The 16,795-nt window shown below is 35.3% G+C and overlaps 1 protein-coding gene across 10 annotated transcripts in view; it reads right to left on the bottom strand.

Annotated features, from left to right (window-relative positions):
* Positions 1-16,795, bottom strand: part of adam22 (ADAM metallopeptidase domain 22) — a 442,867-nt gene that overhangs the window by 65,725 nt on the left and 360,347 nt on the right. For all 10 annotated transcript variants that reach the window (XM_051935483.1, XM_051935485.1, XM_028817137.2 and 7 more), the window contains exons 22-24: positions 9,692-9,811; positions 9,099-9,267; positions 685-799 (exon numbers count right to left, since the gene is read on the bottom strand). In XM_051935483.1, the coding sequence (XP_051791443.1) occupies positions 685-799; positions 9,099-9,267; positions 9,692-9,811 (404 nt within the window). The remainder of the gene's footprint in view (positions 1-684; positions 800-9,098; positions 9,268-9,691; positions 9,812-16,795) is intronic.

Raw genomic sequence — 16,795 nt, 5'->3', positions numbered from 1 at the left:
CCATTTTTAATTAGAATTTACAAACTTTATTTAAACTTAATTGGATTATTCAAAGTTAACTTTGTAGTAGAAGTTGACTATCCTAAGACATGACTTTATTTTTGTTTCTCTGATGCACTTTAAATGTTGAATGTTTTCTTACTACAGTTCTTACAGGGGTAATAGTTCTAACTGATGAGTGTACAAATAATAAGTGCAAAACTGTAAATTATAACAAATTCAGTAATTCTGTAAGAAAACATGATTTTGTATTAGGAAAGGAGTTCAATTTACTTTTGAGGAAGAGCTAGCTGTTAAAAAAGACACAATCTGAAGCCACTGTTAGGTATCAGGACCAGAGTTTGAAGCCTTAAAAAACTGAATACAGTACACATAATGCTGAATTAAATTTAACATCATTTTGCAGCCCAGACCAAGTAATAGAACGTAATGCATTTAAGTGTTACTAGGGGACATAACACAGAATACAAGTGTTGTAGACAAAGTAGACTTTGCCTACTAACTAAATGTGTATTATGCTGTTTGTATCATGCAGTTATTAAAAACACAATAATTGTGAATATGGAATAATATATCACACTAATGTGTTATTTTAAATGCTAAAAAAATTGTAGTGGTGTAAATCATTCTGTAAGGCATAACCTGACTCATTCTAAGATGCCAGTGACTTACACCATGACTTACCTCTAGGTGCTGCAGCTTCATCAATGGACAATGCATCCTTTAAAGGAGAGTTAATATTGCAGTCTTCTCCAGTCCAATGCCTATCGCAAACACATTTCAACTCATTACTGCATACCTGTAACACATATCAGAACAAGAAACACATTTCAAAGTGGCATAAAAATAACCTGTAGTTGTAATATCCAATGCAAAATAAAATAATTCAATGAAACATTACTTTTAAAAGCCTTTGACTTCATAAAGTAATTGTCATTACATCTTGCTGATCTGCAAGATGTAAACTTTATGGCAAGTTTTTCAACTGGTATAATTAAAAATAATTTCTGAAAAGAAGATGTGAGTGCATATAGATGTATTTTGTATACCCAATGACCTACAATAATACTCTCCCTTAAGAAGAACAGAGGTTTGTTGGAATTCTAAGAGCCTTCATTACAGAATCCAATTACTGCAAGATAAAATGTCACATTTATAAATATTCTAGCTATTGAATAAGCATGTAAATAATGTACTTGGTTCTTTGATGAGAACAATAGAACAGATGAGTACTGTGGTAACTTTGAAGATCAAACCATTCTGGCTTGATTTAATAAAATTAACGAAGTACAATTAAGTTAAAAAAAATAGGAATGGCATCACCAAAATCTTAAATTATTTAGAAACAAGAAGATTAATAAGTGACCCAAATAAACTGTTGTCACAGCAAGCAGCTTAAAAACATAGCATGTAATGAGGGCACAATGACACAGTGACTAGTGCCTTTGTCTCACAATCGCAGTGTCCAGAGTTCACCAAAGTTGATCTGGTACTTTCTGTGTCTGTGGAGTTTGCATGTTCTCTCTGTGTCCTCATAGGTTTTCTGACAACCCTCCAGCTTCATAAACACGTGCTGCTTGGCATGACGGTTAGAATGAGTGGGTGAGCGTGCCGCCCTGCAATGGGAATGGCACTGATTCTGGGCCACTGACTAATGGCTGCCTCAATAATCTCTGTCTTTCCTCACAGCTCTATATTAGAATAAGGTAGTTTAGAATAGGAATGAAAGGATGAAACATATTCTTAAATTGTATCTACATATTTGAAATGTGACACAGTAAGTAGTCCTCCTCAAAGGAACTGGGCCTTCATTTGGTGAGAAAAGCGCTATATAAATGTAATGAATTATTATTATTATTATTATTATTATTAAGGTTCTGCACAGAAGTCCTACATATAGTTTTTATAAAACATAATATATAGAGTAAAGGTTGATTAGAATTGTGTGAGCGACAGTGGGTTTGTATGCTGAATGTCTCCAGGATTAGCCTCTTTCTTGCACCCAGGGCTGCTGGCATAGATACCAGCTCCCAGTAACCCTGTATTGTATATAACTGATTAAGAAAATGGATGGATATTTAGATACAAAAGTCGTGTGTTACATTTTTCTTGGTGAGAGCTGAAGTGAGCTTGCATTTATTTCAGCAGCAGAAGCAAAGAAGGACAACATCTCTACATGGGGCACAGTGCACTCACACTAACTCATGCAATTCCAAATTAAAAACATATTGCTTACGAGGAAGGAAATCAGTGTTACCAATAAAAATCCATGCAAACTGGTAGAGAGAGAATGCAAATTCCACCTAAAAAGTCCCCTAGGGTAGGAGATGAACCAGGATGCAAAAAATGAGAGGTTCATGCTAGAGGCTATATTGTATCATCAAACTGGCCAGAGCTATCAATATAAAAAATTGTATTTGTTATTTCCCAGAAATACACAAATTAGAATACTGTAGTTATTTTTACTAGCAAAGAGCAAAAACAGCTATTTTTAAATAGTAAATGTTGTAGATCAGATAATTCTATTCAGTGTGGAGATTTTATTTGATTAAAATGTTATATTTTGAGATATAGCAGGTTGTGCTCTAGTGAACTTTACTGTACTTGGATTATACTTCAACCTGCATACAGTTTTGTGAAAGGTGAAAGATGCTCATAGCCTATTTTTGTCTTCTCTTACATTATTCTAGAGTGTTACTTAAAAACATTTTCATCATTCTTAATACAACACTCCCTTATCCTGAACTCGTTTTTCTATTAAGTCTATTTGCCACCAGGACATTGAATGGATTTTTTAGGACCTGGGTGTGCAGAGATCTGACGAGAATTCATTATAAATAGCACCCTCTGGACCTGAAATGCCTGAGTAATCAATTAATTTGTCAGGCTATACCTCGAATTAATCAATAACCTCTGGCGAGATGGAACCATTACAGTATGGTGAAGAACTATCTTCCTTGATAGAACTGTCCTAGTTATGCTCCTTGGAGAATCTGGGTGACAAGCCTGACCTGAGCTTGATGATGCAGAATCGAGGGATCTGCCTTACTTAAAGAAGAGATACTGTAGCATTTAGAAGAGAGAAAATCCTTCATGTTTGTAATTGTGGTATAATGGGGGAATTTCATGTTAGTGCACTCACCGAGTGTTTTTATACGGTGTTTTAGTTTGTGCACCAATTAATTAGCTTTGTCTCATGTATGCTATGTCAAGTGTACCATCTAAACCCTTTTATGCTAGCTTGGCAAACAGGCTAATTTTGTACCATTTAAAATTATCATTAAACTTGTATAACACAATATATTTGTAACAAACAAAACAAACCTTTTATGTTTCCATGGCAATACTCTTTGCAAAGACTACAAACCTTTGTGGTACATTTTCAAACCACTGAAGTGTTTACAACTAAATAAACCGATGTAACAAAGTATTGCTTGATAAAAGTCAAATTATGCAGCATAAAATAATAAGAACACCAAAGATGACATTCAGATGAAAAACAAACTAATCTAATCACAAAAGGGAGTTAGGCTACAGTGAATCATAATGACTAATAAGTAATTATTAAGTAAAATGAAATCCTAAAGGAATCCCTTTCTCATCAGTAGAGATTTTTTTCAAGTGGGAAAATATACCTTGTTATGAATGTGACCCAGTCTGATTTTCAGAGGAGGGTTTCTAAGCATTTATCTATTTCCATCAGCACCGTACGGTGTTATTCAGTGGAAAAAAGGCAGAAGACACAGAACTATGTAAACTGAAATTGAGAGCATCCTCATAGCTGTAATCCAGAGTTTGAGAGGCTGGAAGCAACTTTGCATGAGCGTATACAGTATTGTGAGATAACGTTTTATGGGATGACTTTTTTGCAATATTCCAGTTATCAGATTCAAAAGAGTGACTTGTAAGCATAATTTTTTTTTAAACACGCTAGTGATAATACATTGCCAGCTTGAAGGAATAGTTTTCTAAAAGTAAGGTGACAAATAAAAGGCTAATAGACAAACAAAAAATGATATTTGTCATACTGAATTAGCTTTAAGTAGTTCTGAGCTATAAATACAAAATGAAACATCCATAATGCTACAGGTAAATACAGTAACCACTTAACAAGAGTACTATGAAAGACTTTGTATCTGGTTAGGTGCTGTTACCTCATACATTCTTTTCACTGTGTTTTATGAATATCAGGTTCATGAAATCCTTCTAATTTCTCCCCAGAACAATGGAAGATCTACCAGTGAAACACTTTTTGCCTTTTACTCATTTTAATCTGTACTTCCATTATACAGCCTTCTCTGCGTTGATTTAAAATCAAAGACAAAGAATTGCTGTTATTAAGTTAAGATTTTTTTAAAAGGTGTATTTAATTGGTATATTTGCTATTTCTAAAGGACAGTTGGAATTTAACGGAGCATACCAAAAGTTATAAAAACCCACAATTTGTTTGCTAAACAATGCCTCTCATGTTAAAAATAAGACTTTTGTAAACTATAATAATGACAATGACCTGTTATTTAATTAGTACCCTATGAAACAAGTATCATTTACTTTTCTTTTCATTTTAAATTTAAATAGTAATCTCAATCTCTTGTTACCAAGCTCAGAATGAACTAGACATTTGTCCATTTTCTATGGTACAGGGTCACGTCAAACTGAAGCATATCATTTCAGCAAAAAGCGTCAAGCATGAAGCAACGCTGAATGGTTCTACAGCCTGTTTCTGTGTTCAAACCTGCACAGAACAAAATTACTGCCTCCACTAAACATAAAATGTGCTTTTGGACTTTATTGAAGGAAATTTGAGTCTCCAAAAGGAGGCATCGCAGGAGGAAAATTGAAATTGTAAATTTCCCCTTGGGATTAATAAGATTTATTTTATCTAGTCTAATCTAAATTAGAGTCCAATCACTATAAGGTGACATGTTTATCTACTGCACCACCTTTTAGCTGTATTGTTATGCTCAGGCTAAGTTTCCTGTTGATGGACATGGCCGAAATAAGAAGGAAACATATGGTCACGCAAAGAATGAAGTTGGTTCAGAATGAAGTTGACATGCATGCCATGCACACAGTGTACTTTTAAAAACACCTAAAAAGTCAGTCAGCCTAGTGGACCAGGTTAACAGTGACCATTTAAGGTGTCAATGTTTTGCCATGTCCCGTTAGCAACTGGATGTAACCAATCACATTAAAGGTTTTCTGATTATTAGCAAGTTCCTTGGAATTGTGATCTAATCAATGCATAAATAGAGCGCAGTGCAGACTCTTCCTGTGTTACATAAGGTTTTTGTGCTCCTGTAAGGGTTACCTCTTGGAAAACTTAATAAAGATAATAAAGACTGATTGACACTTTCTCCTGCCAGTGTTTTATAGCCTGAATAGGGGACCCTGTGGCCAGGTGCCGTTAAGTTTCTTCCACATAGCCTACACTGCAAAAACTGAAGTCTAAGCAAGTGAAATGTTTTTACTGTATATCAAGCCATTAAATCATGTTTTCTTTATTGTAACATTTATTGACTTATCAAGTAATGTTAGCTCATTTTACAAAATCTTGTCATGTAAACTTTGCTTACTCCATTGGTAGATTTTGTTTGCTAAATAAAACCAAAACAACTCCTGTTTCAAGTTTATTGTATAGTTTTTGCATATGCGTTTTTGCAGAGTACTGCTGCCAGGATATACACTGGCTTCCCATAATCCTGGTGTGACAAGGTATATAGTTCTCTGCCTTTCAGCACTTCCGGGCAGTGGCATAGCTAGGGGCGGGCGGAGGGAGCAGTCTGCCCCGTTCGGCACATTTTTAGGGGCAGCATTATTGGCCAAAAAGCTCAGAACACTTCACATGTAAGCAGCAGGGTTCGGAAAAATATCACTCATGAATGAAAAAAGTCAAATTCTCTGATTCTCATCCACAAATGCTTCAAAAATCATTTTCAGACGGTCCTTCTGTGACAGCATCAGACACGGCAGTTGATATTTATGAGGCAATAACAAAAATAAACGGAAACATTACACCGATAATAATTTCTAGGAAGATAAACAACTAATTCACAATGTATAATTTTGTTTCATTAACAATCCAAATGCATTTTTGCTCATCCCCATCTATCGCTTGTACACTGCACCGGTTCTGGTTTTCGCAGCACAATTATATTAAACTAATAATCAGAACACGGCTTATCAGTGTGTCTGTACTATATTCTTGTCTAGTTGATGCTTATAAATAATTATATGTGAAAAAATATTGATGTTTCTCTATATATAAATAAATATATGCAAAATGTATCTTAATTTTTCTCCATATGTCATTTTAATTTTCTGTTTAAATAGATTAACATATTCAGATACGTTGGAGGGCAGCAAATTGAAGCCTCGCCCCGCCCCGAGTGGCACGAACTCCAGCTATGCCACTGCTTCCGGGACTCCAATGTCTCCAAGCTTTTACATTCCAAACACTTTTCTTAAAATATTTATATCTCTCTTTCTATATTATCATCATTCTCTTTTGCCAAATCATGACACTTGTCTTATGTTTCTTAAAGATGAAAAATTCCTTACAGAATTTGTCTTATCCAGTTTTTGTAAGTCATCCTCAAAGCATCAATGAGTAATCTGCGTTCATCAGAAATAAAGAGTATGTCTTTGTTTACAAAAGGTTTGTATAATTGATATGTCACTGTACCTACATTTCAAATGCATCCAACATTTGATGGCTTCCTTTTAGTTAGTTTATGAATCTGACCCATAAAGCAATATCTCCTTACCAGTATTTTGATGACCTTATTCTTTAAATTTAACCTTAGACCGCCTCTGGACCATTCATTTTTCTTTTTTGCCAAAATGCCTATTTCCCAATCAATATTATTCTTTTTATTTGTTAATAGTATGTAGACTCTTCTGCAACTAGGTAGTCAATCCATTGTACATTATCCCAATATTGTTCATTTTTGCTTTCATCTTTCTTACTTTGCACAATGTAATCATTTTTATTTTTGTGGTAATTTTTTATTCTATAGTAAGCTGACATTAGTTTGACTTTTTGAATTACTGCTTGTAAACCTGCCTCATGACTTGTTAGCATATGACTCTTATTAACAACACAATCAGATGCAAATGGAACCAAATAAGCTAACTTACTATTTACACTTTTTTTTGGTTAAGAAAGTAACCCAAGAAGGAGAACCTTAAAGCAAGAGAACTAAAAAGTATAGAATACATAAACTTGTGAATTTCCCCTTGGGATTAATAAAGTATCTATCTATCTATCTATCTATCTATCTATCTATCTATCTATCTATCTATCTATCTATCTATCTATCTATCTATCTATCTATCTATCTATCTATCTATCTATCTATCTATCTATCTATCTATCTATCTATCTATCTATGTACTAAACTTATTAGAAATTTCCGACACTGAAAAAGAACTTAGGCAAGCCATCTAAGTAATGAAATTTTCCATTACCAGCAAAGATATGTTTCTTACTAAGAAACTGATTGGAACAAAACTCTGCAGCCAGTGGGTCTTTCAGGTAAATTAATTTGGCATCCCAAAGCAAATCTTGATTAGAGATCTTTCTGTTTTGCATGTTTTATAATTTGGCTGGCATGGTGCTATTAAGCAGTGCTTAGAATGATATCTTCTCTGTTTTTCCTTTATTGTCAGAAAATGTAATATTTTTAAAAGAGAAACTATTTCATTGAGATTTTTTTCTAGAAATTTCAAAAATGCAAGTAATTGTGACTAAAAGACCTGAAATTTACTACTTTATCACGAGCAAATATACTTTTTTGGTAGATGATGCTTTAATTTTGGAATGGTCTTCAAATGATATCTGAATTGTTACTGGGTTTACTTAAAAGTTTCTCCCTACACTCATTGATATTTTGCTATTAGGATTTTTTTATTTGAATGAGAAAGGAGCAGAACATTTCTTGTATCTTGAAAAGAGAGATTTAGCTATAAATATTAACTTTTACAAATACACTTTATTCATTTTCTATGCTAAACCAACTTGTTAGTATACAGTATGCTACAAGCAAAATGTAAAGTTGTCTGTTAATGCTTTAGTATTTAAATATGAGCTGCATGAATATTTCAATAAGTAGTTTAAGTAAAATGCTTCCAGACTATGTGGAACTGTAAGTCAAGAGTTATGTTGTTTTCGGAATGTCTTGTAAAATGTTATTTGGTTACTGATGAGTGATAAGCAAAACAACTTATTTGAATGGGAAGTTACACAAGTATTGCTTCTGAGGTCAGAGGTGTAAGTTTGGTTTTTGAGCTCTGAAAAGCAAAGCTGGCCACCTGGGAAATAGGAAACTTAGTTTTGTGAGAACCTGAATGAAAGGTCATAGTCATTTTGGGGGCTGGCAAGTTTTATGGCCCCTCGGGGACAAGATCACACCACACCTTAAATTAACTTATAAGATCAAGATCCTCTACCACCACCATAACTGAGGTACACTACAGCATAGAGCAGATTAAGATACCGAAAAGCAAGACAAGACCAGAGCCACCTGCAAGACTGAAAACCAGGTGTGGATTGTCACATCATGATTTGCTTTCTCTTTGACAAATAAGATGATATAGTATTCATATTCTAAACATTACAATATGAAACTATTGTAACTGCCTGATTCTCTAGCTTACATTTCTATTTACTGTACCACTAATGAGAAAGTGCATTTGTTAGATCAGCAAAAGAGGAGGATGCTCCAGTAGAATTAAGATGATACCATGATATAAAATAAAGTGTGGGCTGAAAAGAACTGATACAGAATTGTGATGCAGAATAAAGCACAAGCTGTATATCACAGGTTCCATTAAAGGTCAGAGTAAAAGAGAATTAAGTATTACACTATTACACATAAAAAGAAGCTGTGTAGCTAAGAAAAGGTGTGAGCTTTGAGAAGAGGTATCTCCCAATGCCTTTCCACTATAGAACAATATGTTATCAATTTTCATTCTAAAATACCTCGTAAGCTGTCTTTAAGGTTACATTTTCCAACCCATTAAAATAAGAAGACATACAAGGTAAATGTTAAAGAGCTATTGCTGTCTATTTTATACTAAAAATCTGACAAACATACCCCATGGCCTGAACAAATCATTTTGTCATAAGTGCCAGGACAGGTGCTAAAATTAAAAACTTGCACAGAAACACATCTGTGGTCAAAGCACATCATTTCAGCTCCACAAGGGGTTCCATCTTCCACATATCCGAGATCCATGTCATCATCTATCATTATATGGCCTCCACTATAAGACAAGATAAAAAAAAAACAAATACTGTTGTTTTAAAAAAGTCCTAGTCATTACTCATTATGGAAAAACTACTGTATGGCATAGAGTATTTGACCAGAATAAATGATTATGTTGAACAAGGTGTTCTTTGTATTTAGATATCAAATAATAGCAGGTTTTACTTCTTTATTATTTGAAATTTTTAATTAACCGCAGCACAGGAAACAAGAATATTGCCATGCAGCCAGATGCCGAATAATTTAATGCACTGCAAAATGTTATCATTAAATGTCAGTTGTATCCTAAAGTACGGTAACTTTATTTTTTTATTAGCTAAAGGAAAAAATAATTGCTTCTGTAAATGGATGGTGGACAATTATTTGGAATTCATTTATTACCAGGCCATTTATTTGTCATTCACAAGTGATATTTGAATTACCTGCAGTCCAAAGCTGAACTTTGTTGTACCACTGAGTAGGAAGTCAGACCACCCTGTAGCTCTCCAAGTCTTGGTGCAGGGGAAATGTTGGAACACAGCAGGTATCCACAATGCACATCTCTGTAGGAGAAGTAAAAAAAGTTTGTTTTTTAAAAATTGTATATGCTATTATTATTACACAGTGCCACTTTTTTGCAGTGTTCTTACTGTAAGTAGCATTAAGAGACATAATTTGATTTAAAATGTTACTGCCAGAGTCCTGACATAAACCATATACCCAAACCCCATAATTCTTCAAGAACCTTGTTTACACTGCCTTTAATGTTTTTGTTTTCAATGGCTACAAACCAGCCAGGCAACAGACCACATGAAATAAAGTAAAAATATTTCTAGGGAAAACACAAAATAAAATATAAAAAGCAACACATTAAAATACCAACAGACCCTTATTAAGCATGCTTAAATAGATTTAGGATTCCTGAATTAGCTGTGCTCTTCCTTGACTGTCTCTACTCACTCATCTCTACTTGCTGACTTCTCCTAGCTGATGTTTAGTGAGACTTGCTAAAAAGTAGATATTTATAAGCCTTTTTATTAACATAGAAAGCATGGTGTTACTGAGTTCCATAGCATCAGGTTTTCATTTTCACAGATGTATTTAATTTAAGCTGTTTGGTAATATGTAGTACTCAGTCCTTGTCAACAGAAGGCATGCAATATAAAAATAACCTGAATAAAAAAATAACAAAAAAATTAAAAATAAAACTGGATATTCCTCTGCTGACTACTTATTTGTATCTCCATTCCATGTTTTATATAAACATTAGGAGGTTTGAACTGCTCCTGATGCTCCTGTGAAAAAGCTCCAATATTGCCATTTTTGGATTCTCTGCTGCCCAACAGAGAGATAGAGGAATATGTGTCACCTACTGAAAAACCGAATATACAAAGTGTTACGATGCTGCAGGGCTCATGAAGCTCAGAAACTGGCTGTTAACAAAAACTAGGCTTGAAAACTCCAGGTAAGGGCCCCAAACTCAAGAAGCAGGATTCATTGCCAAGGCTGAAAAAATCATTGATGAGGGAGACGGGGAACCATATAAACCCCTGGCACATAATAACATAAACAGTGTTCTGTATATTTAAAGAAAATCAAAAGAATAACAAAAAAACAAGGAACATAAGACACAGAATTGGGAGTTACATAATAATATACAAAAAGGAAGCGAAAACCTACTCAATAACAAAATTTACAAAATAATATTTAAAGCACAGCAAAAAGATTAAATAAAAAGAAAACACATTTGAGCCATAGATGAAACCCTGACTATTCCCTAACACAGAGCTGCCTCCAGTATTAGTCCAAGCCTAACTGACTACATAAAGCAGGACAACGGGCCCTTTGAGGCATCCAGCTCAGGCAAACATCAGTGTCCAACTAACTTTAGCCTGAGTCGCTTGCTCAGGCCAGCAACTGTTTAGAAGTCTACTCTTTTGAGTTCTGCTCAGACCCTATGATGGAAACACTCTGTGGAACTTGTGCATGCCTATGTTATAACTAAGATTGTCTGAACCAAACAATCTGATCACTCTATAGGAGGGGTGTCAAATTCCAGTCCTGAATGGTAGTAGTAACTGTCTGTTTTCTAGGATGTGAGTTCAAATCACTTGATTCGGCAGAGTTACACATATGGATGTTCACTGAAATTCACCTCCATTTCAAAGATATTTTAGTAACAAAGGCTAAAATGATAAATGAATGTCAGCATAAAGTCATTAATATATTATATTGTTCAATATTATCATTTTCATTAATTATGGATAGCTGTAGCTTTACTTCTACATGTCAGAAGAATACAAAGCTGAGCAAAACTCTTTTTAACCTGTGTTTCATTTCTGAAAATTTCAGTGTCAGACTGTGAGTTTTTCACGTCTCTTTTCTGTATGCACTCAATTGTGTCTTACGGTAAACTATTGTAAGCAAAAAGGTTAACTTAAGGTGTTTTCTTTCTATATATTCAATTTGTATGACAAGCGTTTATTGGCAATTGTACAGAAATGTGTGTAGGTACAATGTAAAGCCGTATCTCTCTATTATATAAAAAAATCCTGGGATGGGACAAGACTTTTTAGCCTGGGACGAGACGTGACTTTTTCAGAGAGATACTTTCAAGTCCCTCGAGACAAGACTTTGTGCCAAGAGATTTAACCCCGCCTGGGGCAGGAAATAAAAAACAAAGACTAGATGACAAAGTAGAACGTTGTAAAGAGGTTCAAAAACGTTGGCGTGATACACATGCAGCACAGGTTAGAGATAATGAAAGTACTAAAATTCGAAAGTCTCAAAAAAATGATAGCAAAGTTTGCAATGAAGAGGTGTATTCACGAGAATTAAAAGATTTGTTGTTTGGTGAAAGTGAAATCCACATACGCGAGCGGGAGGGACGTGAAGTGGCTGGCGTGTAGTGCAGGATGGGGGGTTGGCGAGCGAAGCAAGCAGGGGGCGAAGCCCCCTAGTGTACTTTAAAACCAAGGGCAGTATCGTCATATGGTCCATCATATTTGTTTGGATTCATTTGCTTGTTTATTAAATATGTTGCCCTCTCTTAGTCTATTCTGGAGAAAGATGCCACTGATTGGTTTTGTGATGGTGGCTACTTCAGTATTAAAATCCCTTGTGGACAAAATATTGGTACCTCATAAGCCTGTGATAGGCCTATTTTTACTTAACTGCATATAAATTAGACTGGTCCTGCTAATCAAGATTACACTGTGCATTACTATATAGAGTTGCAAGAATAATTTTAATAATAACCCTTTAGAGTTACCTAAACCTCTGTATTGAAATGTGTTCTGATCTTCAACTCAGTCACAATAATAGAGAAATACAATCTGATAACACTATTAACACAAAAACAGTTGTTGTACTTGCTCTTGTTAATATTGAATATGTCATTTAAATATTCACAGTTTTGGAAGAAAAATGTATGTGAACCCATGCATTTAATAGCTGGTAGACCCTCCATTAACAGCAATAACATCTACCAAACGTTTCCTGTAGCTGCTGATTGGACTTGCATAATGGTTTGGAATAATGTGCAAGTGCTTTATAGTACTATTTAAGAGAGAAATGATACACAGCTCATAGTGAACACCACCTCACACCTGCCAGTGTTCAGAGCTGAAATGAACAGTTGCTTGTAAACTTATTATAATACTAACTGCACATCCTGTGACATATTGGTTCCTTCTTTGCAAATGGGTGCATAGATAGACAAAAAAGGTATTTTTAACGAGTAACTCTTATGTTTCACTAGCATGGCACCTTTAGACATAAGATAACACTGAAGGTAAGATTTGAAAATGCCACTCACTGACATCTTTTGGAAGTTCACGTAAGCCACAACTGAAGAGAAATATTTTCTGAAAAGATGGTCTTTATGAAAGGTGAAAAGGCCTTGATCAAAGATATATTTATTTTGGTAACTCTTATGTTAGATGTTAAAGAAAATAATAATTTCAAAGCAGAAGTATCAAGCCATAAGCACATAAAAGAGTGCTTATACTTTGAAGTCAATCTGAATTTTGCTATATGGTACTGCAAGTACGTCATAAGATGGATAGAAAACATACTATTTTTATATCTCTCCTTCCAAATTCCACAGCTGCCCTTTTTATTATGCGATGTTCCTGTAAAATTAACAGCATGTTTACTAAATAGAGGGAAATTAGATTCCCACTATCCTATTATTGTGTTTTTCTGAATATTTTATTAAAAAGAACTACTCATGATGAAAGCATGCAAAGATAAAAATAGTAACAGTTCCAATGATCAGCTGCTAGCTACAATGTTATTAGATTCTAATGTAAATTGTGTATTGGTATAGAAAACTCAGAATCAAAAGTTTCTTAGTACTTTGAGTGATTATAGATTGAGGACTATGGCAAACCTTCTCATTGAATGAGAAGATCAGTTAAAAACAAGGACTGTCAACAAAAAAAACAGATTGTCTAGAAAGAATGCCTGCAGCATTTGCAACTCTTGAGGACCAAAAATAGATGCTCCTGCTCTAAAGGACCAAGTTTAAAAAAAATCATATCCCAGCATATTGGAGTCAAAACCAGCTATTACCCACAGTGCTTTCTGAGTGGTTTTCTGCTATGAATATCAGTGTAGACAGGCTCTTGCTACAGTGCAGAAACTCTTAAATTATTAATCCTCAAAGAACATACAATAACTTTCACCTATTAGCAATATAGCAATAAAATCAGCACACTAAATTGAAGTTTACTTCAAAGAATTACGTAGGCTAATTAAACTAGTACAGCAGTGTACTGCATGTCCTTTAGTTTACAACAAATATGTACATATCTAACTGAAGTGACGTTCTTTCTTCATGTTACTGCAAGGTAAGTCTATAGCATGTTGAGCATTCACGTTTACATGTAAGCAGCTTGCAGCATTTGGTTGACTACTGAATATCAACATGGATGACTCTGCTGAGTGTCAGTAGACTAAATCTTCAGGAATTCAAATTAAAAATCCATCAAAATGGAATCAAACCACTGAGACAGACATCTGGATGATGTTGAGCATAACCAGCCCATTGACTAAGCGACCTACACATTTGCTTAGGGCTCCAAGCATTTTGGAGGATCCCACACTAGCTGCAGTCAAAGGTTTTTTCTTTCTTGTACTCCATTTGCTTGAGTTTCGGCAGTAAGAAGTTGCAGGCTGGGTGGACCAAGTGGTTATATTTAGGTGAAACGTGTTTGCCGGGTTTACTCTTATAGAGTCAAAGTTTTTAGGTGGCTAATATGTTTGTTATGGGATGGCAAGTGGGCAGCAACTTTCAATGACTGACAGATAGTGGCATGTGCTTACCTGTCAGAGAGAAGATGCTGCGATAAAGTATAAATACAGTCTAGTGCTGCAATGGAATCTAAATGAATATATTTGTCTAGTTCCAGAAAAAGGAAGCAAGGAACTGAGGGGAAGGAGAGGCAATCTCAAAGCAGACATATTTTGTTTTTTACGGGCATGTAAATGTTCACAGACACTTTATATTGATATAATTAAATAATTCTGCCATATGTGCATCACAAACATTTTTTTTGGCTCAGTTTTATTTTTTTGTCGTCCCTTGTTTAAAGATTTTGTACAGAAAAAATATAAAACGTAACATGCCAATGTGTTAGAAACAAGTATTAAAATGTTTTTCTTGCTGTCATGACCTTGTTCACCCACAAGCAACCTCTGAATAAAACACACACTTAGGACGGTGGGGCCAGATTAACAATAGAGGTGGCTGTAGCCGGGGCTACTCATGTTTAGGAAGGCTCTGCACATCTGGAGTGTAAAGTCTGCAGTTGCTAATTATTAAACAGTTTTGTTAGGTAATTCACTCAAAGGATTTCTGTACACGGAATACTCCACGAGAAAAGCAGCATCTCATCTCACATGAATGAGAACAGATCTGCAAATTATTTAACTAAATAATCAATAGGAAATCTTGTCATGTATGCTTATACTTGTTCCTCATTAAAAAAATATCCTTTACCCTATGTTATATATTGTGATACACGGCCAGGAACCCTGACCCGCCAAGACGCCTGGAGGAAGGAGGGACCGTGAGAGTGGCACTTCTCTTCCGTGGGCACCTGGATGGTCCTTGATCCCAGGGGGACAGCGCTTCCGGTACACCAGGAAGTGCTGACAGACCAGGGATATTGTATGCCCAGCGTGCTTCCGGGTGCAAGAGCAGCACTTCCGCCACAATGGGGAGTGCTGCCGGAAGTTCATCATCAGGCACCTGGAGCACATCCGGGGCGTTATATAAGGAGCCTCCTCACTCCATTTGAGGGGCCAGAGTCGGGTGGAAGTGGATGAAGCTTGTGAGACAGGAGTGGAGGCGGTCCGAATGACCAAGGACTGAGTGCAATCGTGTAAATAGTTTTGTAAATAGTGGAATAAACGTGTGTGTGTTTGGACATTGTGGTGTCGTGTCTGTCTGTGGCTGGGCTAGCTCTCACAACATGAAGTGTTTTGCATTTTCCCTAGAAAGTAGGCTTTTGAAGGCAAGATGAAGTTTTTTTTATTGAATTTATTAAAAGCATATAACATTCCATACAATCAAGTTAAACTTAACAAAAGTAAAATCACATCAACCCCCACCCATGAGAAAGAAAGTGAGGCCAACAACCAGAGCAAAACTGTTAAGAGTAGTAAAGAGAGAAAGAAGTCATTTTCCCCAATATAAATGCTTATTCTAAAATGTTATTGATTAGGTCCTGCCAGATTTTTAAAAAGTTTTGAACAGATCCTCTAAGTGACAATTTGATTTTTTCCAATTACAAATAGTATATAACATCAGTTACCCACTGACTTAAAAGAGGTGGGTTAGGATTCTTCCAGTTGAGCAAGACAAGTCTACGTGCCAATAGTGTAGTAAAGGCAATTACAGTTTGTTTGTCCTTCTCCACTTTAAGCCCATCTATGAGTACACACAACACAGCAGTTAATGGATTAGGAGGAATTGTGACACTAACGCTGTCTGACATGCATTTAAGCATTTTTGTCCAGAATTATGTTAATTTGGTACACGCCAAAAACATGTGGCCCAGTGAAGCTGGGGCTTGATTGCAACGTTTGCAGGTTGGATCTTGTCCTGGAAACATCTTAGATAATTTCAAGCGAGATAGATGTGCTCAATAAAAGATTTTAAGTTGAATAATTGAATGTTTTGCACATACAGAACTAGAGTGAGTTCTGTGCGTGGCTGCCTTCCACTCCATTTTTTAAATGTTAAGTAAGAGGTCCTTTTCCCACTGTACTCTGGGATGTTTAAAAGGAAGGGACTTTAAAATCTTGTTATATATTATAGAAATGCTGTCTGAGTCCCCAAGACTGATCAATATCTCTTCTGGAATTAAATAGGTGGGAGGCGAGGAAAACTGGGCAGATTTCATTTAGCGAAGATTCTAATTTGGAGATAGTGGGAAAATTGTGTTGATGGAATATTACATTTGGAGTATAATTGTTCATAGGATGCAAAGACATTATTTATATACAAATATAAAATGATTTAATCCCATACGTTTTCC

This window comes from Erpetoichthys calabaricus, chromosome 13, assembly GCF_900747795.2.
Source record: "Erpetoichthys calabaricus chromosome 13, fErpCal1.3, whole genome shotgun sequence".
NCBI classification, from domain to species: domain Eukaryota; kingdom Metazoa; phylum Chordata; class Cladistia; order Polypteriformes; family Polypteridae; genus Erpetoichthys; species Erpetoichthys calabaricus.
The sequence above is the reverse complement of the archived record's forward strand: the minus strand, read 5'-3'. Positions and strand labels throughout refer to the sequence as shown.